The 22,700-nt window shown below is 37.0% G+C and overlaps 1 protein-coding gene across 2 annotated transcripts in view; it reads left to right on the top strand.

The window, feature by feature from the left end:
- Positions 1-22,700, top strand: part of LOC134753356 (leishmanolysin-like peptidase) — a 194,931-nt gene that overhangs the window by 155,576 nt on the left and 16,655 nt on the right. For both annotated transcript variants that reach the window (XM_063689235.1, XM_063689236.1), the window contains exons 5-11: positions 8,747-8,858; positions 16,046-16,178; positions 16,973-17,111; positions 19,689-19,826; positions 20,503-20,568; positions 21,473-21,596; positions 22,415-22,516. In XM_063689235.1, the coding sequence (XP_063545305.1) occupies positions 8,747-8,858; positions 16,046-16,178; positions 16,973-17,111; positions 19,689-19,826; positions 20,503-20,568; positions 21,473-21,596; positions 22,415-22,516 (814 nt within the window). The remainder of the gene's footprint in view (positions 1-8,746; positions 8,859-16,045; positions 16,179-16,972; positions 17,112-19,688; positions 19,827-20,502; positions 20,569-21,472; positions 21,597-22,414; positions 22,517-22,700) is intronic.

Genomic DNA, 22,700 nt, shown 5'->3' with positions numbered 1-22,700 from the left:
TTTTATTTCAGACAAAGTTAATAGGTATTAAAATTACAAATGAAAAATACAATTAGTTAATTCCCATTTTTTACTTGTAAATATATGTAGATATTTTTAGTTCATTTAATTATTTATGTTTTTATATTTTTATGTTTGGTTAAAATTAATACGAAAATATATAATACGTTCTATACGATATAATACATATGTATTAGTTAATAAAATAAAATAAAATAAAAAATTCAATTACAAATAAAATACAAATTATCACTAGCTATTATTTACACTTTAGTCACATTAACATTATGAGTACAGATATTAGAGATATGAGCAAAAATCTGAAAAAAGTTACCTTCACCCCCCCCCCCCCCCCCTACACTCTTCACAATCCCCACCCCCGAAAATTTTTAGTATGTTCATCTGGACACTACAAGGTCCAAATTTCAATAATACACGAATTATTTTCGCTGATTTTTAGAGTTCCGTACCCAAAGGGTAAAAATAGGACCCTTTTACTAAGACCTCACTGTCCGTCTGTTTGTCACCAGGCCATCAATTTTCACAGATGATGTATTTCTGTTGCTACTTGCTGCTATAACAACAAATACTAAAAAGTACGGAACCCTCGGTGGGCGAGTCCGACTCGCACTTGGCCGGTTTTTTTAATTTTCTTGAGGTAATGCGAACAGCGCTATTATATAAAAATGTTTTCAGGTGTTTTTAATTTAACCTCTATCCGCCCAGAGGCCTATAAAAAGATCGCCCATTCCATTTGTATATTGAATCTTTATTTTTGAAAATGTAAATTGCTTTCGTCTTGGCAATTTTTGACATTAATCTTATCTTTTACCTCTAAACGAGCTGCTCTTGTATATATCCTATCTATATATATTTATATATTTCGTGGAACTCGAAAACGGCTCTAACGATTTCGATACAATTTGCTATATGGGGGTTTTCGGGGGCGAAAAATCGTTCTAGGTAGGTCTTGTCTGGGCAAACGCGCATTTTTGTGTTTTTATACAGGGTGTTTCTGACAATGGGGCTTTAAATTCAAGGCTCGATTCTACTCGCTAAACTGAGCTACTTTTATTATGGGACCAACCCCGAAATCGTGAAAAATAACTTGGCTTTTTCATAAAGAAATTCTATTCTATTCTATTCTATTCTATTCTATACATTTTGGCTGAACAGATGTCGACGTTTTCTATGGAAAAGCAAAAAAAAAAATTCGCGATATTAGGATTAGGTCCCATAATAAAAGTAGCTCAGTTTAGCGAGTAGAATCGAGCCCTGAATTAGCTCCATGCATGAATTTATTTTTATTTTTGGATTCATAATTTATATCGTTGGAACACCGGAAATGATAAAAATACTTTTGTAAACCTTAACATTATTTTATTCAAAAATATTTTAAATGTTGAAAACTTTTGAGCGGTTGAAACGCTCATAATTTTTGGCGCGAATTCGACAGAGCGTGATGACGTCACACGTTGGGCGGCCCAACTGACGTTTGCTACTAATGACACTAATGTGTCGAACGCGTGACGTCACGTGGCGTTTCGAGCGTTTCGCTCACTAGCTTTTCGCGGGCAAATTTTTGTACTTTTTATTTATAATTTTAAGTAATTAAATGGTAATTTAAAAACGGAAATGCATTTGTAACATGATATAACGGTAACAAACATCCGAATAAAACATATTTCGCTCAAATATAAACTTCATGCATGAGGCTAATTTAAAGCCCCATAGTCAGAGACATACTGTATGTTTTCCGAGCAAAGCTCGGTCTCCCAGATATTTAAATTAGTAAGGTATATAAGGTAGGTTGCATGATGCGTTGGAGTCAAGTTATTTTCATTAACTTGAGTTAAGCTCTGATTAAAAACACTACTAGGAAGTCTAGCTATTAGTACGTAGGTGGGTTTAGTTTTGAGTTATGAATTAGGATATAACCAACGGAGACGTCTTGTCTGTAATTTTCTGTACAAATCAGTCTGCGGATTTTTGCGGGGGAGGGGCACGTCAAATGTATACGTAACGTAAAAATAGCCATGTCAGATAAACGTCAGTCTATACATTGTGTATGACCATTGGCCGCCTATTTTCGACAGAGGGAATGAGAATGAGAGCCTGTTAATGGCTACTCCGTTTGGTTATATCCTCTAAGGCGCCATTTTTTTCGATTTTCAAACGTGGAAGCACAATTACATTACATTTTACATTTACATTTACATTTTATTAACAGATTTTTGTGTATTACATTATTTACATAGTTTTCCCTTAAACAAGTTTGGGAACAAATCAAATTATTTTATTAAATATTTTTTGATTTGTGTTTTTTAAGTAGTCACACTACTATATATAAATTAAAAGCTGTAATAGATGTCATATATTAAGATGGCATATAGTCGAGATATTCGGACGGGCACCGCCGTGGCGGGGTGGCCTAGGGGTTCATGGCGTTAGCCGCGATAGCTAAAGACGCCGGTTCGAATCCGGCCTTCACCACTGGAGGGCTTCGTCACTTTTTCTTTAATATATGACATCTATTACAGCTTTTAGTTTTCCCTTAATTAAAATTCCATTTTTTATTACACTTTACACCTCTTCTACTCGTACAGTTAATAACTCTGACAGACTTTTCATTATTCAATTAATAACAACGGAAAATTAAGTATTAAGACCTCCATCTGTACATTATTTTTATGTTTTGCGATAAAGTTTAACCCAAGAAATAAACAAGTATAATTGTTAGTAAAGAAATACTAGAAATAGTCTTCGCCTTTTTTATCCTAACGTTATGAATCCATACTAATATTATAAAAACGAAAGTATGTCTGTCGGTTACCTCTTCACGCTTAAACCGCTGTACCGATTTAGTTGAAATCTGGTATAGAGATAATTTGATTCCCGGGGAAGGACATAGGGTAGTTTTTATCCCAGAAGTCATCCTTTAAGGGGGTGAAAAGGGGGGTGGAAGAAGTGGGAATCGATAAAAAGCAGATTGGATAAAAAATAAGCTACCCAAATTACTAATAATTCCGCTTAAGCTAGTGTTCTATATCCGTGTGCTTAATTTAGACGGTAAGTAGGTAAGCCTATTACTCCCATGATATAGATTATTAAATTTCAAGAAAATAATCTATTGAAAAGCTCGCAGGATTATATTTTAATGAGCAATCTAAGTCTGAAAATAGATAATTACCTGAAAATGATTCAAGATTACCTTTCCAGCTCTTAAGAATTACTTAAAAAAGTATTTGATGTTGAAGGCTTGTTGCAGAGTCGAGGACTACTTGACAGACAAACATGCATGGTCCAAACCAGAAACTGTAATAAAAACATGTAACAATTAAAATCATTATATTATATGTATTAATTATAAGTGAAGGTGCATGACACAGCTCAGCTCATTCTCACCATCAGGTGAGAATGACCATCACCACCATGACCGTGAGAATGACCATCACCACCATGACCATCAGGTCTCATCGGAAGATCAGCGCTGGAAGTCGCCAGCAGCATGCTGAGATGGGGCCATTTCGTGACACTTTATTTTCATGTTCTTTTAATGTATGTCTCTATTCTCTGTGTGTGTTTACGAATAAAGTATTCTATTCTATTCTCAGGTAAGAAAGCACATCAAATATTTTATGTAGGTCATATTTCGGTTTATGTAGTCAGATTTATATAATATATATTCTAATTTCTTTTATGAATTTTATTTTCTTTTCCATTTTTAAGAATTTGATATGTTTTCTAAAAGAGAATTTATATCATTTGTATCATATATAGTATTTGTGTCATTTGATGTATACATATATATATTTATAATACAAGAAATATAAAAAATTAGAAACTAAAACCCGTTCTGAGCCATGCCGGGTCCAAAGGTCCCCATCACACTAGCAGCGTTACCCCGCTGTATGGCGATGGAGACCTGTTGGACAAGGCATGACTCAGAACGGGGGTCACTCCCTTTCTCTCTGAGGCGCTCGCCAAGCTCTCGGAAGAGCTCACGCGCCTCCCGCCCCCAGGGCCCGGCAGTCTCGACGGCGACGGGCACGAAGTCATAGGTGGCTTCCAAAGCAGAGTATTTGAGGCGCTTGCTCCTGCCGACTTAGCAGAATTGACATTTTTAAATCTATTTCTATAAAGAAAAGTTACTGTACTGTATGTAATTGCATGAATTCTATAGTAATTTAAATTGTATTTTTTCTTATTTACTCGTAATGATCAAATTAAATATTTTTAAATATTTAACTAAAATACTATAGTACATTGTGCAACGAGGCGGGTAATTTAAATATTGGACGAGAGTCTATACATTCACGACAGCGGCAGGCTGGAATGAATTAAAGACTCGAGTAACAATATTCTTACCCCCGGTGTTACGCACTATGTTTTTCATCACACTTGCAAAGAAAAAAACTAAATTTTAAAAGAAATAATTATTTAAATACGGTAAACATGGAGACTATATGAAGGAGCCAAATCTCTATGTACGAAAAGTGTCCATCAAAAAACAGTAATTTGGCAGCGCCACCATACACCGAAATACTACCAAACACAACCTACGCAATTTGGTCGGGTTATTTGTTGCCTTATATGGTTCATGTTATACTCATGTCCCAGAGCCTAACTAGCGCCACCGGAGAGATTAGGAACTATTATTTAAAGCTAAAAGCGATCACTTTTGCAACAATTCTGTCATAAGAGATTGGCATCCTTTCTATACCATCCATAACGGTAAATAAATTTCAGACATTCGTCCGCCATATTGTCATTTTTCTACTGGTTAGGTATCGAAGGCACGGACCCGTCCGTATTCGGCCACCATTGAAAATTGTGTAAAAATATATTAAACGGCTATTAAATTAATCAAATTAAATATTAACAAGTTTGGGAACAAATCAAATTATTTTATTAAATATTTTGATTTGTGTTTTTTTAAGTAGTCACACTACTATATATAAATTAAAAACTGTAATAGATGTCATATATTATAGAAAAAGTGACGAAGCCCTCCAGTGGTGAAGGCCGGATTTTATAGGATTTTATCCGGCCTTCACCACTGGAGGGCTTCGTCACTTTTTCTTTAATATATGACATCTATTACAGTTTCAAATTAAATATTTAAAAAAACAATTAAATTATAAGCGTTAGCATTTTGAAAGTAACGCTCATTTTATACCTTGACTACTATACAAGTATTTTACTATACTTGGTTCGTATGAGTTAGTGACATAAAAAAAAGCCATAACTCCCGTGGGAGGAAAATGAACTTTACCTCCCGCCAAAGATAGATATAACTCCGTAATAGATGGATACAGTCTAAGGAAAAAACGTGCCTCGAAAATCAAGAAAATTTGATTCTCGTTCAGAGGGCGCTACTAGCTTTGGCCTACTGTCGTATAGATGGCGTTGACGGTTTCGTTGGTTATTTAACAATTTTATCGCATATTAGTGAAAGAACATGGGTCAAAATCATAAAAATAATTAATGCAAAAAAAAAAAATATCCATATTTAAATACATTTTATCGTATTTTTATAAATATTTATTTTTAGTTTTAAAGTGTGTCGACAGATGGCAGTGAATTTACTGGGGTTACAAAATTTACTATGACAGTACCGCTCTAGTATAAGTTAATATATGCCTCCCGCTGCACATGCGTGAAATAGCTCGCTTACTAAACAAGTGTGATGAAAAATTATAAACATTAGTATTTTAAAAGTAAAACTCATTTATACCTAGTTAATTCGTATGAATCAGTGACATGATTATAGAAAAAACCGGCCAAGTGCGAGTCGGACTCGCGCACCGAGGGTTCCGTACATTACACAATTTAAACAATGTATTTATTTTTATGTGAAACGTGAGTGAAAGGTAAATTGCGGTTTACGATTTATAACGTACTAGCTTTTGCCCGCGACTTCGTCTGCGCGGACTTACTAACAGCAGCTAAAGCAAGCATAGCGCCTGGAAAAAATTTCATAGCAATTATTCAATTTGAGCATATTTTGCACACAAATTAGCAGACACTTCATTAATTATCTCAATTCCACCCCGCTTTTCACTTTCTTAAGGGATGATTTTCGGGATAAAAATTATCCTATGTCCTTCTCAGGGACTCAACCTATCTCTATGCCAAATTTCATCTAAATCGATTCAGCGGTTTAAGCGTGAAGAGGCAACACACAGACAGACAGACAGACTTTCGCATTTATAATATTAGTATGGATTAAAAAAAATCTACTTACTAGATCTCGTTCAAACCAATATTCCACTTTGGAAGTGTCTCTCGCGCAAACTATTCAGTTTAGAAAAAATTTATATCAGAAACCTCAACATCATTTTTGAAGACCTATCTATAGATACCCCACACGTATGGGTTTGATGAGATTTTTTTTTTAGTTTGGGGAGCCCCCATAATTTATTGTTTTTTTTTCTAATTTTGTGTGAAAATCTTAATGCGGTTCACAGAATACATCTAATTACCAAGTTTCAACAGTATAGCTCTTATAGTTTCGGAAAAAAGTGGCTGTGACATACGGACAGACGGATAGACAGACAGACATGACAAATCCATAAGGGATCCGTTTTTTGCCATTTGGCTACGGAACCCTAAAAAAGCTATAACTCCCTTGTAAGTTATAGCTTTTTAGGGTTCCGTACCCAAAGGGTAAAAACGGGACCCTATTACTAAGACCCCGCTGTCCGTCTGTCCGTCTGTCTGTCCGTCTGTCACCAGGCTGTATCTCATGAACGGTGATAGCTAGACAGTTGAAATTTTCACAGATGATGTATTTCTGTTGCCGCTATAACAACAAATACTAAAAAGTACGGAACCCTCGGTGTGCGAGTCCGACTCGCACTTGGCCAGCTTTTTTACAATCCATAACTCCCGCGAACTTGGCCGCTCCGATTTACCTATCTGATGTCGACTTTACCTACTAATTTAATGTCGAATTCATATTTACCTCATATCAATCTTCATCATTTATTTCGTCATTTTTATCAAAGATAGATATAACTCCGTAATAGATGGATACAGTCTAAGGAAAAACGTGCCTCGAAAATTAAGAAAATTTGATTCTCGATCAGATGGCGCCACTACCTTTGGCCTACTCTCGGATAGAGGGCGTTGACAGTTTCGTTTGTTATTTAAGTACATGGGTCAAAATCATATAAAATAATTAATGCAAATAAAAAAAATCATTTATCCATATATAAATACATTTTATGGTATTTTTATACATCTTCATTTTTAGTTTTAATCATGTGTCGATAGATGGCAGTGAATTTACTGTGGTTACTAAATTAACTATGACAGTACCGCTCTTTCCTATTATATCCTCTTTGTTTGTTATCTGATTTTTTAGCATTTGAAGATATCGACTATCATTCAAATACCTAGATTAAAGTATTAAGATAAGATATTTTACCTACATTTAATTGCACGATAAAAGGAAAAATGCATCCACGCATTGGGGTAGTTTTTCATATTAATTGCTTTTCTTGTAAAGCCTTACCAGTAATATATGATCATTGTCAAGAGGGCGCTGTTATTCTCATGTATAGGGTGACAGTTTAGTATAGTATGAAAATATTAGTTACAGTGAAATTCCCCAACATGGCGCGTGATCATATATTCCTGGTCAAGCTTTAATTATCGATGAATAGGGAATATTACGCGAAACTCTGCGTAAGTGGCGCCACTACCACAATCTGAGGGTCTATCGTGAAACAAGAAAATCTAAATTTCGTTATCTAACATCTCTGTCACTCTTGCTTATTCGAGCGATAAAGAGGCAGATAGCGAAATTTCGGATTCGCGTTTCCCGGTAAGTCCTCTGTAAACTAACCGCCTTGATGCATCAATGTCATATTTTATTATCTCAATTAAAAATTCGAAATCAAACGAAGTTGCATACCTGTGGTTGAGATGCATCAAACTGTGTTAAAATATTTTCTGTAGTGTTAAATATCCAGAGAGGTAATCTGTTAAACAAAAGCCATTGTTCCTTTTGTGTTTGTCAGAGACATTGTCTGAAAATGGCACGCGCTCAGACTCAATGGCACACAACGGGCGAACGTTCGCACAAAAGGAACAATGGCTTTTGTTTAACAGATTACCGTCTTAGGCCTAAAAATCATTTGAGAAGATGCAGACTATAATAAGGACTAAGTTTGTATGAAAGGGCGATTTCGCGCGGGTGTCTACTTACGTCTTATATAACTTGATACTCGACCTGTGACCTGTCGCAGGGTACCGTAAAATGGGGTGAGTAGGAGCAAAGCTGACATTCAAACCTCGATAACATTTTATTTTTACATATGCAAACTGAATGGAATAAGTGTTCCGGACGTTTGTATTTTAGTTTTTATTTAATTTTGGGTAGTTTGACGATAAACACCCACCGTGAGGTCAAACGGGGTGACCCGTAGTCCCTCGTAATTGGGGTGAGATGGGTTTTCATACAAAATACAAAGGTGATTTTGGAAGATTGTTGGATCGACTTTTTTGTATGAGTATTACTATAGCTCCATTTTAAATTGGAATACATTATTTCTGTAACAGTAGCCTTAAAATCCCATCTCACCCTCCTTTCAAGCCTTCTCTCCCCATTCATAACCCAACTCTTCCCGCGAACCCTACTCACCCCATTTTACGGTATTCGTTGCTCTCCAAGTGGCATATCTTTTCCGGGCTTACAGTGTACATATAGAAAATATCCAACATTCTTATCTCTTTCCAGAAAGTGCCCAACTCGGCAAGTGTTCGTGCGGGGCGGGCGCTCGCACTGCATCGACTCGTGCAGCGCTGAGACTATGTGTGGGGAGGTCAGGGTGCCGGAGAACCATTTAAACGTAAGCAAAGATAGATATAACTCTGTAATAGATGGATACAGTCTAAGGAAAAAACGTGCCTCGAAAATCAAGAAAATTTGATTCTCGTTCAGAGGGCGCTACTAGCTTTGGCCTACTGTCGTATAGATGGCGTTGACGGTTCCGTTTGTTATTTTTTAATACAGTTGCTCAAAAAGTGGTACTTTTTGTGGCTGCGTAGCGTGTGAGAAGCTCAATTTCTCGAACTAGTGCTTTTTACTTTTTAGTTCCAAACTATACTTTCGAAACGCAGTTAAAATTGAATTTTTAATACAGTTGCTCAAAAAGTGGTACTTTTTGTGGCTGCGTAGCGTGCGAGAAGCTCAATTTCTCGAACTAGTGCTTTTTACTTTTTAGTTCCAAACTATATTTTCGAAACGCAGTTAAAATTGAATTTAGCGCGGAGCAGGTACCAGGGCCTCATGAGTTATGAGGAGGTGTCGTTGACCAACCCGCGCCGGGCCCGCGACGGCCGCGGCCGGGGCGCGCACGAGTATGAAGGTATCGCGGGCTGCAGCAGCTCGCGTATCTTAGCTGTATAGGTACTTTTGGTTTTGGTTTGGTTTGGTGGTATGATTCTACTAATGATATATTAATTTATTATTTTTTCGCAATTGTATTAAAAAACGTCGTTTACAATACGTGTGAAATGTCTTTTTACCACTCGTACCGAGTCTTACTCGGATACCTCGGTACTAGTGGTAAAAATACATTCTTTTCACACTAGTTGTAAAATGTACTATAACAATTTTAACGCATATCAGTGAAAGAACATGGGTCAAAATCATAAAAATAATTAATGCAAATAAAAAAAATCATTTATCCATATTTAAATACATTTTATCGTATTTTTTAAATCTTCATTTTTAGTTTTAAAGTGTGTCGACAGATGGCAGTGAATTTACTGGGGTTACAAAATTTACTATTACAGTACCGCTCTAGTATAAGTTACTCTATGACGTAAGTTACCTATAAGACAAACTAAATTCGACAATATACCACCATTTTTCAAAAGACTGGCTCACATATTTTGTTTTATGTAATTGTACATTACCACTGGTCGCTAATACTATACTTTCCTTATTATCGGCATTTTTAATTTGTCTATATCGTGATGTAGTTTATTTTATTCTTTCTCTTTTAGTTTCATCTACTTTATCATAATAATGTTTATCATGATCCCAATTTAAAGCATCACTCATATCATATTTATTTTCTCTATCTTTTTTGATAGTTTCTTTTAATTTTTCTTTTCTACGCCTTAGTCTATTCCTAAGTACATTTTCTTCAAGTTCATCATTAGATATATTATTTACTGATTCTTCATTAATCTTATTTTCTTCAGATAAATTGTGTTTAATATCGTCATTCAGTTTTTTAACTAAGTCCATTACTTGCTGAACGATTTCATCGGAGAGGAATTTTCTTGCTATCTTCTTTACATCTTCTATGTTTGCTGACAGCAGGATGTAGGTTTTGGCGACATGAGTGAGACAGAGAAGTAAACCTGAAAAATATTGGTTTATTAAATTTTGACGCAGAGGAAGGCCCCGGCTCACATATCTCAGCCAAATAATAGTAGATTGTTAACCAAGGGATGAAAGGCACTCATTTCAGGTATTATAGTCCGAGGCTGAAATAATGCTTTTCACTTGAGTTAAACACTCTACTTTTATGTATGTATGTATGTATGTATAAACTCTTTATTGTACAAAGACATAGAACACAAATATGGCACAGAAATAGGCAGTACAAAGGCGAACTTATCCCTTCACTTTTCATTTCGAATACGAGGAAAGTAAAATGCAGGTGTTTTTTTTTAAACATGACCAAGTATACATTTTTATAGTATTTCTTAAGCGTACTTTCAGTTAACAATTTAGGCAAAAGTATCGTTATTTATGGAATGGAGAGTCAAATATCAGAATGGAAATTGTATAACAAATCCACTTAAAACTCAAATTTCAATTGCTTATCGTAAAAAAAAATCCTACTTCGAACTTAAAAGGCTGTGCACAGACACGTATCATTTTCTGCACACCTTTTAGAACAACAATGACCCTCTTTCAGAGCATGAGAAATGAAAAAGACAAAGTTTCTGTCGTGTCGTACGAGGGAGTCAAAAGGCTGGCCCAGCAAAGAGAAGAGTGGCGATTACGCAATCGACAAGAGCATAGCTCTTAAATATTGATGATGATGATTAAATTTTAGCTACACACATATCATGAATCCTTTATGATTTATGATGCCTTCAAAAATCGCATATTACGGACAGCATCTTGTATCTTGTGTCATCACAATACTTAATGATAAAATTAATTATTCGAGCCTAGTTCATTTGAAACAAATTTATTTATAACACTATAGATAGATACATAGGTAATAGTAAAACTTATTAAAAACTAAACTTAATCACTAAACATCCCGGGCTGTCCCCGACGCAAAGGTGCCCATCACGCCAGCTGCGTTGCCGCGTTGGATTTTAGATTAGATAGTTCATTTTAGATTCAATCAACTCTGGATAGTCCTTACACCCTGGCGGGTGCTGCCTCTTCGTGCGTCCCAAGACACGGGCATCCGCTCAGTGTAGTGTATCCTGTGTATCCCTTACATGTATACGTTAAATTGAATATTTTCCGAAATAATCGCTCCAAGAGAAAAAATATGTACATTATAATAAATGGGTCCTAAAATCGTGAAAATAAGCTTAATAATGCTGTCTCTGTCTTCGTACACTTGTACAGATTATAAATAAATAACAATATTATAGAAATATAGAGTATACAGCGTGGTCCGAAAATACGTTGATAACAATTTTTACAATATTTGATATATTTATTTACAAACTTTATTCTTTATTCCGTGACCGTGTTCTTGCAAATAAAAAATTATGATTATGATTATTGTTTATTGACGGAAAATACTGACGATGTATTGCTAATATGTGTCGCTTTCAAGCAAAAGGTACCACTTTGTCGCTTGCCACAAGGACGCTCTGACGGGTTATTCGTATAAAGATACTAGCAAATTTCGTCCTTATGGTAAGCAACAATGTGGTACCTTTTACTTGAAAACGTCACATATAATTGTCAAATAGCGCACCAAATAATAAATAGATGTTACTTAGTTATTTGTAAACAGTGCTTTTATTTTTCATGCTCTCAATTTATTGTTTATTGTTTATTATTGTATACATGTACAGTACAGTGATGCATCAGAAATCAGAATACATGGTGTTAAATATAATCTTAGTAATAGTACATTAATAAATACACACATAATACACATACATACATTACATACACAATAATACACATTAATATTTTTTTATACTACGTCGGTACGTCCACGACGTCCACGTACAACACGTATTGACCTGAGGTCTGAGGTAATCAAAGTACCTAGGGTATATGGCACTTAGTATGAGTTGGCGGTGATAATTAACGCCTCAAAGAAATAAATAATATATCAAATGGTTTAAAACTTGTTTTCTATAACTTTGAATGAATTCTAAATGTCTCACCTATAACCAGCACTGACCGCGATAACATGGTTTATGTTTTCGTTGGTATATACCTATAAAAACCTTTTATTATTATTTATTGGTATTAAAAATATATTTTAAAGAGTCCCCGGCAAGCTCGGCCGAATTTCACCTTCCCATACAAACGTAGTTCCGCTCTCATTTTAAAACTACATGTTGGATTGTAATAAAACTTTGCACATACAATGACAGCAGGTATATCAAGGCCTGAAATTAGTTTATATAGCTCCAGTTAATAAAACAAACGAAATAGAACAACTTGAAACTTCTATATTATTAATTCTGTAACATCATTGTATCAAAAGGGGCGTGGCCAAAAAGGGGCGTGGCCAAAAGGGCGTGGCTTGAGGGCAAAAATTAGTTTATATAGTTCCAGTAAAACAAACGAAATAGAGCAACTCGAAACTTTTATATTATTAATTCTTTAACATCATTGTATCAAAAGGGGCGTGGCCAAAAGGGGGCGTGGCTTGGGGGCAAAAATTTGTTTATATAGCTCCAGTTAATAAAATAAACGAAATAGAGCAACTCGAAACTTTTATATTATTAATTCTGTAACACTATTGTATCAAAAGGGGCGTGGCCAAAAAGGGCGTCACTTGGGGGCAAAAGGGGCGTGGCTTTGTTTGTTAAAATGCTGTATTTTTTTTATTATTTCTTATAAATATTGTGTCACGTCACGCTCATGGCCCCGACGGAAGACCAGCGTTAGCCCAGCCATGCTAGCGCCATGCCACAGAATAAGTAATAGTATTATCATACAGAACGGCCACGCACCGCCCCGCCCCGACTCGAATTACCTCGCCCCGCGACAGCAGATTGACGGCCGCTTGCCGGCCGCTCAGTGCTATTTAAAACACTATGACGCATTACGCGTACACAGATTTGCCGTTCACAGATAGAAACGCAAGTGATTTTTGATATATAGCGTGTCCGTCCTGTGACCATGCTGAGTCGGCACCATTCGTGGCTTGTATAGGCTGGGCCAGTGATAAATTCTCTTTTCTTTAAAATGCATTTATCATTGGCCCACCCTATATGTAATGTTATATTATGTGTTGTTCACTTGTTATCATCTTTTTATTTTGCCACGAATAAACTTCTATTCTATTCTTATATCTTTCTTTCTTTATTGCATTATGGTAATTACAAGGTGTTAAAACATGTAAAAAGTATCTCATGGACCCGGAACGGGTATGGCAGTTAAAACTTAAGAGCGCTATTACATTTCGGCGTTGAGCGAGTTTAGGTATTTTACGCGCTGCGGCGGGCTGTGCGAGCTCAGTATGCCGATCCCTTCTACCACGTTTTCCCTCTCGCTCGCACTACAACGATGGATTAAATAATCTTGATCCTTCGTGAAGCATACTGAAATAGTTATTTGTTATACAAGGGTGCAAAGTTGTATTTTAACCGCGAGTGTGGAATTGAAACACGAGCAAGCGAAAGGATTCTATAGTTGAACCAGGAGCAAAGCGAGTGGCTCTAAAATAGAATCCTAAGCGTAGCAAGTGTTTCAACACACGAGAAGTAAAATACATTTGCACCCGTGTGTAACTCAAAACTTTTCCCCTCACTATAGCGAGGAAAGTGCAACATCCACAGGCGTTAGATCATCTTCGTCACTGGAATCACTCATTTTTTTAGGATAATACGATATTATAACAGAAAACTCCGGAAGTTGTGTATTTTTACGTGTCGGAGTCGGTGAGAAATTTTTTGTTGACAATATTGAGATTTCTGACGATGTATTTTGAAATTGCATCGACTCAACTTGTGCGTTCAGAATTACATTCAACATCATTTGAAAAAAGTTTCTTATGGAATTTAAGGTTTATGACTTAAAATCATTAAATAAAGCTGTTTGGTATTTTTTATTAAATTCTCAAACCATTTATTTAATGATAATTAATATCGAACGAACCATTATTATGAGCGTTTTACGTTTTGTTATCTGTCAAAAGCTACTTAAACACGCTCCAATCCAAGGTCAAATTACTTTCCCCACTAGTGGATAAAATGCGTTTTTCCCCGCTTGTTTTAAAGGTTAAATGACGGCTTTCCGAGCTAGTGAGGGGAAAAATACATTTATTTGACGCCACAACATAGTACATAAAAAAGAAAGGCATGAGACAAAAAAACATTTGGACGCTAAAAAGGATTCCCCCTCAGCATAATAACCATGGTGATGGTTTTCTGTGGGGACCTGACTTAATTTAAAATTACTATTTATACGCCAGCCGCAACAGCGTCCTGGCCATGATCGCAGACCGGCTGGATTGCCCCTATATGAGTCACTGTGTAAGTGTCCATGTACGGGCTCCAGCAAGTAAATTGATTGTTTATAATTTAGTGTAGGACACTACAAACGACAGGGTCGAGTGGAGGAAACGAGGGGAGGGAGGCCTTTGCCCAGCAGTGGGACACTAAATTAGGCTAGTAAAAATAATAATAATAATAATAATTTAGTGTAATTTTTTTAATTTATGATATGATATGATATGATTTATTTATCTCACAATATACAATTGCACTTAAAATTACACATGGTAGATTCTTAGGAATTTATATTGTGATTGTCGGTTTTTTACATTATGAATAATTGAATATGAAAAATAACAGAGACAATCAAAATTACATTCAAAATTATTAAATTACAATAGTATGTCAGCAGTTTCGTTAAATTCTACATAATAGATTAAAAAACATTCAATAAATTAAACAATTATCTAGAAAATAAATTCGCCAGGAATGGGTCGTTATTAACTCTATAAAATAAATAAACAAAATTGAGCACTTATGTCACAGAAATTAAGGTCACCATTAAACTAACAAAGAAGTAAATTACAATAAACCTTACAATTCCGATGTCAGCAAAGTACTATTTAAATAAATCTAATTAGTGGTTTCATAAAACTCCTTTATGGAATACAGTGGAATATCCAAAAAAATATGTAATTTTAATTTAATTTATAACCTGTTGTAATTTAATTTATAACCTATTTTAATTTGAAAAAAATGATTAATTACAAATAGAATAGAATAGAAAAGAACATTTTTATTCAACATCACATGAAATGGCAGAGTTAACAGATAGCGTAGTACATTTTTTACAGATAAACCTTAAATTTAGACTTACAAAACTAAGAAATTGAGTTGCACATCAGAGAGAAATATTCATGCGTGTTAAATAGGAGCTTGCCTCAGCATAATGTTGCAGTGTATTTACTACAACGCTGGTTTTCAGGCAGATCCTTGATACATTATCCCTTACTCGCTGTTAGTCGAAAACTAAATGGCTTAGAATTATGTTAACATGTATGTATGAGTGTAAACTATGTTTTAGAAATTGGACAGAACAAATACAAATACAAATAGTTTATTTCCAGAAACATTAGAGCATTTACAGTTTATACTGACCCCCACACTAGGCAAAGCCTGTCCCGTGAGGGAAATCATATGATTTACTTAGATATACATAAGCGGCCATAATTACCATTAACTTCTTAGTAATAGGGTCCCGTTTTACCCTTTGGGTACGGAACCCTAAAAAGAAACTGTTTTGACTAGTAGGAACGTACATACCCTTTTATTAAATTTATTAATTAAAACGTTAATTATCCAGCCATGCTACGTCTGCAACAGCACCGGTCAGAACTGCCGAGCGTTGCCACGACGAAGAATCACCATCGAGGATGACACCACGGAAATCACCGGCAACGCGCTCACTGAAGGCAGCGAAGTCTCCGACATGCCAGGTAAGACCATCTTAGGTCACCATAATAACCATACAGCAAAACTCTCGAGCGTTACCGAGGATGACACCACGGAAATCACCGGCAACGCACTCGCTGAAGGCAGCGAAGTCACCGATATGCTCGGTAAGACCATTTTTGGTCACCATAATAACCATACAGCAAAATTCTCGAGCGTTACCGAGGATGACACCACGGAAATCACCGGCAACGCACTCGCTGATGGCAGCGAAGTCACCGATATGCCCGGTAAGACCATCTTAGGTCACCATAATAACCATACAGCAAAACTCTCGAGCTTTACCGAGGATGACACCACGGAAATCACCGGCAACGCACTCGCTGAAGGCAGCGAAGTCTCCGATATGCCCAGTAAGACCATCTTTGGTCACCATAATAACCATACAGCAAAACTCTCGAGCGTTACCACGACGAAGAATCATCATCGAGGATGAAACCACGGAAATCACCGGCCACGTACTGAGGGGTCCGAAGTCGCTGATATGCCAGGTAAGACCATCTTTCTTACAGTCAGGAATAAGTGTCAGTTAGGGGAGACCGAGGTGAGTTGTGACAGAGGAGAGTTGTGACATTGACGATTTTTTGGAACCTATTATTTGTTAGCGAGCTCGCAACAGTTAGCTAGTAACTTGAACTAACAAACGCGCGCTATTGCGAGCTCGTTATTAGTTAATAGATTCCAAACAATCGACTATGTCACAACTCTCCTCTGTCACAATTCACCTCGGTCTCCCCTAATTGTTAAAATTAATATTGACAAGTTGTTTTCATTACAGATCTAGAAGAAGAGGAGCCTATAGGCGTAGAGAACACGGATTTCGTGCTGTACGTGAGCGCGGTCGAAACGGAGAGGTGCCGCCGCGGCCTGACTGTGGCTTATGCTTCTCATTGCCAACAGGAAAGCGCGCTAGACAGGTAAAAGCATAGACAGAAAACTAAAGTATGACTGACGCTAAAAGATAGATAAGTCTATTCTATTAACCTATGTATGATGTATGTATGTACTATGTATATTAGGCAGTAAGCATCCCGAATAAAATAAAACGGTCCGGGTCCGTGCCGTAGCGTCCGACACTTCAGTTTTCTATAAAACGGGACAAGTGCGAGTCGGACTCGCCCACCGAGGGTTCCGTACTTTTTAGTATTTGTTGTTATAGGGGCAACAGAAATACGTCATCTGTGAAAATTTCAACTGTCTAGCTATCACGGTTCATACAGCCTGGTGACAGACAGACGGACGGACAGCGGAGTCTTAGTTAGGGTCCCGTTTTTACCTTTTGGGTACGGAACCCTAAAAAGCATCACAAGCAGAAAATCAGTTTTTTTTCCAACTACTTACGGAAAATGTTATGATTTTAGCAATCGATGTACAAGTATTGGCCAATAATATATCACCATATTTTTACGGTATAACTTTTTTTTTATATTTGTAAGTGACTTCCACCTCACTGCTTTAGGTAGTCTAGTAGTATTCCTTTATACGGGCGATGAGAAAAATTGGTCTCATGTAATGCCTTTAGGCGGGCCAGGACAGATTCGTATTAAATCAGTTGAGGTTTAGGCCTTAATCTGAGTAAGTACGACTCTAAGGTTGCCAGTTTCTATTTAATTCGGATTCTAAATAGGTTTGATTATGAATAGGGCATTTTCTAAGTTATCCAAGTTCCTAAAATGTTAGGTTATTAAAATCTCAAATTCCTAGCACTTCAGATTCTCATTATGCCGAATTCTGAGTAGGACAGAAAATTACATATTGGAATCTTAGTACTTATGTGTAATTCCGAGTACGACCGATTCGATGTTGATCGGATTCTGTTATAAAAAAAATTAAAAAAAAAAAACAAAATATGTACCATTATGCCAAAATAGATACTTGTCCATTGAACATTTCCTTCTTACCCTATTTCTCGGCGGTTTGCCCTTCGGGCATCTAAAGCAACCTAACGAACCTAACCTACCTACCTATTGATTTAGTGTGACGTTATTCATCATTAAAAGATTCTGTTCAATTTCTTAATCGAATCGTTGCTAATCGGATGAGATAAGAAACTGCATTAGTCCTAATCCAACTCGTTACCAATCTGACGTAGTACTGTCATGTCACGGGACCCCTTTATTCGAATCTGTCCTACTCAAAAATTGGTTTAAAGAGAAAGTGACTTCCATATCATAAGTCGTATGTCGAAACTGCTTTATTCAGAAACATACCTATAGCAAATCAGACCTCAACAGAGTCGTACTTACTTAGATTCTGGCCTAAAACCCAACTGCCTTAATACGAATCTGTCCTGGCCCACCTAAAGGGTTTTTTTATCCTATTGTAATTCACAGTATTTCTGCAGTATTCATCATATATTTGTATAAAATGACTAGTAAAATATGTAATCTACAAACTAACTTATATTGTTTACGCTATATATACAAGCTCATTGAACAAGACATGCTGCACCGACCCCAAGTGAATGGGACAAGGGCAAGTGAATGATGATGGTACAAGCTCATACAAAAACACTCAAAGGTGATATATTATTGGCCGGTACATATAAATTAAGCGTTTATGTATGTTAATGGTTATATTAATGTTTGTGTCGATGTCGTGTGTTCCACCTTAGCGCTATAACTACGTATTCCCAGTTTTTATTGAAATTGAAATTGAAAATATTTATTTCAGGCACAGAACAGAACCCATACAGTGTTAGTACAAAAAATATAATATGCTACCTATATCTATGTTAGTCTGTACACTATGTAGTAAAACAATAAATACCTAAAAAACTAATTAAAACTAATTATTTCGATGATGCGCTGGGCTCATGTAATTGGTTCCAACGCCTCATCAGTGGGCAGTCCACTCTGACGACAAATGCTTTTGGAGATCTTTGGTGCTACCCTGCAATCTATGCAATAGGGATGCCGCTCTTTTACGTATAATAGCGTAAAAGTCATCCGTACGGGCATAGGCGAACATCCCCGACGCACTGCAGTGCCGAGGCAGACCCATCAGTATCCTAAACGCATTTTTATGACACGGGGCAGGTGACATAGTTATAGAATGTAGACTAGTACATTTTTAACCGAATTTAAGAATATGTTGTTTTGATCTTAGAGCGTTTTCACATTATCCGATTCGATATTATCGCCGTATTTAGCGGTCACGCACACTACAACAAGCATTATGCCTACACATGCGCACACAAACAAATATTATCGGTCTGACAGCTGACGGGGGGCTCCGACATGGCTGAATTTATCGGAAGCGTCTTTCCGATATCGGATGTCGGAAGGCGCCTATGACAAAAACACCTGCAGGAGAGTTTTTTGCGTTTTTTATTGTTTTTTAGTAATAATGATTGATGAAATGCATAAATAAATACAGAGAAACACATATATCTTACATTTTACTTCCTTCCGACATCCGATATCGGATCGGGCAATGAGAAAACGCTCTTAGTTGGGTTTGTTTTTCTACCGTATGTACTTAATTATTTACAGACCAGTGGCCGGCCACGCCAACTTCTGTCCCGGCGAGCTGTCCACCAAGTACCGTGACCTCCCGAGCCTATTATCCACTGTGCAGCACGAAATGTTACACGCGCTTGGCTTCAGCGTGTCTCTGTTCGCGTTCTACAGGTAAACCCTCATTTTTGGGTAATAATCTCATTCTCATGGCAATAATCTCATTTTCCTGGCGATAATCTCAATCTCTTGGAGATAATCTCAGTCTCACTGTGATAACTTCATTTTCCTGGCGATAACTGTGTTCTTCTGGCGATAATCTTATTTTCCTGATCCACCAAGTACCGGGACTAATAGGGAGTGCTGCCGGTACTGGTTTTCTATACAAATACATTACCGGAACCGGGAATTCCCTGTTCTCTTCATATAAACTCAGTACCAGGAGCATTCCTTAAACGGGACCTCCCGAGCCAGACCAAGTCAAAGGCACCTAATCTTGCAAAGATGCATATACTCGAGAATTTGGGACGGTACCTCCGTGGCCGGGTGGTCTAGTGGTCAAGACCTCAAGACGTTAGCCGCGGGGAGACCGAGGTAAGTTAAAACAGAGGTAAGTTGAAACAACGTCAATTTTGCGGTATTTATAATCGTCTTGAGGCAAGGACGCATTTTGACGGACCGACGGACGGTTTTTCCAGCTCGATAACAGTTATAGATGTCTCAAAATTGACTTTGTTTAACCTAGCTCTGTGGTTTGATTCCGGCCTCGGTCACCAGAGGGCTTGTTCACTTTTTCTTTAGTATATGACATCTAGATGAAACTATAAACTACATTATTGTATAATTTCAGAGACGACAACGGCGAGCCGCTCATGGAGAGGCGACCGGACACGGGAAATCCGCCCCTCGATGAAGAGTAAGAGAACTTATTAGTATGCTTTGTACGGATGGTCCATCATAAATTGAGTTAATCATTGTGCATGAAAAATTTGACACTTTTTATTTATTTATAGCAAATTAATATTTATTTACGATACAATTGCGGAATGTAGGAAATTCGCAACGAGTGGCGATGGCGATTCTGGCGATAAATTAAAACACGACCGAAGGAAGTGTTTTAAATCGACACGAGTTGCCAATTACCTATTCGCACGTGTATCGTACAACGTTTTACAGTACATATGCCCCTTTAAACTTTCGACATAGGCACGGAAAGTGCTCATTCCCGCACTAGTGCGGGAAAGAAGCACCATATGTACTGTAAGGATAGTATACGTTTTATTAGATTTTTTGTACTTGTATTTAATGCCGTTTTAGTTTTTATTTAGGCTTTAGTTTTAACAATTCAATTCAATTTATTTATTTAAGACAACACTGGCCCATAACGGTTAGTAACAATTAAGATTAAAAACTAAGTGTTAGTGGAACAAAAAACAGAAAGCGACAAAACAAAAACAGACAGCAATAGCATTCTAACAACTATCACCTAATAGCGGTTATGACACATTTAAAATGCCGCATTATAGGTGAATCGTATCAGCCCGCAACAGTGGTCAGGATGGTCAGTGGTCAGGATTTAACGAATAATAGAATAGTTATAGATTGTTGTTTACTTAGTTGTTTGGAATTGGCTTTGTATTTTTTGTATAATTATTAATAATTATATACACTCTCCTTTGTATTAACTTTAGTGAACATGTATTTCTCAGGAAGTGATTATTCTTTTAATCTTTTGAGAAATAAATATCTTTAACCTGAAACTTTATTTAATTATTCAAGAATTTGAATCTTTGGCTTTAATGGTGAAGTATTGATTTCAGATTGCAAATACATAAGTGGTCGGATCGCGTTGTTCGGAACGTTACAAGGAAAAGATGGATGATTCGCGGCGGTTACATCGAGCGCACATTCCATATGATCGTTACGCCGAGAGTCGTCAAGGAGGTTGGTTTTTAATCCCTAACGCAAAACCACAGAATAAATACCGTACTGCCGTACGGAAAGGAAACTTCCTACAAAACCTACGTTTGACAGCGGTTCAGGGTCAAAATTCAAGTCATTATCTTATCTGTGGTCGTGCACGCAAAGGTATGGATGGTATAGAAAGGATGCCAATCTCTTATGGCAGAATTGTTGCAAAAGTGACCGCTTTCAGCTTTAAATAATAGTTCCTAATCTCTCCGGTGGCGCTAGTTAGGCTCTGGGACATGAGTATAACATGAACCATATAAGGCAACAAATAACCCAACCAAATTACGTAGGTTGTTTTTGGTAGTATTTCGATGTATGGTGGCGCCGCCTAATTACTGTTTTTTGATGGACACTTTTCATACATAGAGATTTGGCTCCTTTATATAGTCTCCATGCGCAAAGGGACGTCAAGTTGTGCCAACCCTAATAATGAGGGCTATCGTTTTTTTGCTCACCAGTTGGCGCCTCTGTTGATGGTGGTCCAAAAGACTAAAGAACAGCTGTTAGTCATTGAAGTGACAAGTGACATTTGACATTTCGAACTATGGAAAAGACCACCATCTACACTAGCGCCCCTAGCGGCGAATTCATACGCGTTAGCCCTCATTGCTCGGAGCAATGCTGAGCCGAACGGAGCCGAGTTCGAGGAGATTCGCATCCCTGGCAAAAAGAGGGATGCTATACGTCTGACCACAGAATAAAAAATAGTACTAGGTGCAGAAGGTCGTATCGGACAATGTGAAAACGCTCTAAGGGCGATAGAATTAAAATTACCCCCCAATTATGTGCAGGTTCGAGAGCACTTCAACTGCTCGACTCTGGAGGGGGCGGAGCTGGAGGACCAAGGGGGGGATGGAACTGCGCTTACACACTGGGAGAAAAGACTCTTCGAGGTTAGTATACCGTCACGGTAATACCATAGAGTAACTTATGCTAGAGCGGTACTGTCGTAGTAAATTTTGTAACCCCAGTAAATTCACTGCCATCTGTCGACACACTTTAAAACTAAAAATGAAGATTTATAAAAATACGATAGAATGTATTTAAATATAGATAAATGATTTTTTTATTTGCATT

This window comes from Cydia strobilella, chromosome 26 (genome assembly GCF_947568885.1).
Source record: "Cydia strobilella chromosome 26, ilCydStro3.1, whole genome shotgun sequence".
In the NCBI taxonomy this organism is placed as follows: Eukaryota; Metazoa; Arthropoda; class Insecta; order Lepidoptera; family Tortricidae; genus Cydia; species Cydia strobilella.
This window is presented reverse-complemented; position numbering and strand designations above follow the sequence as displayed.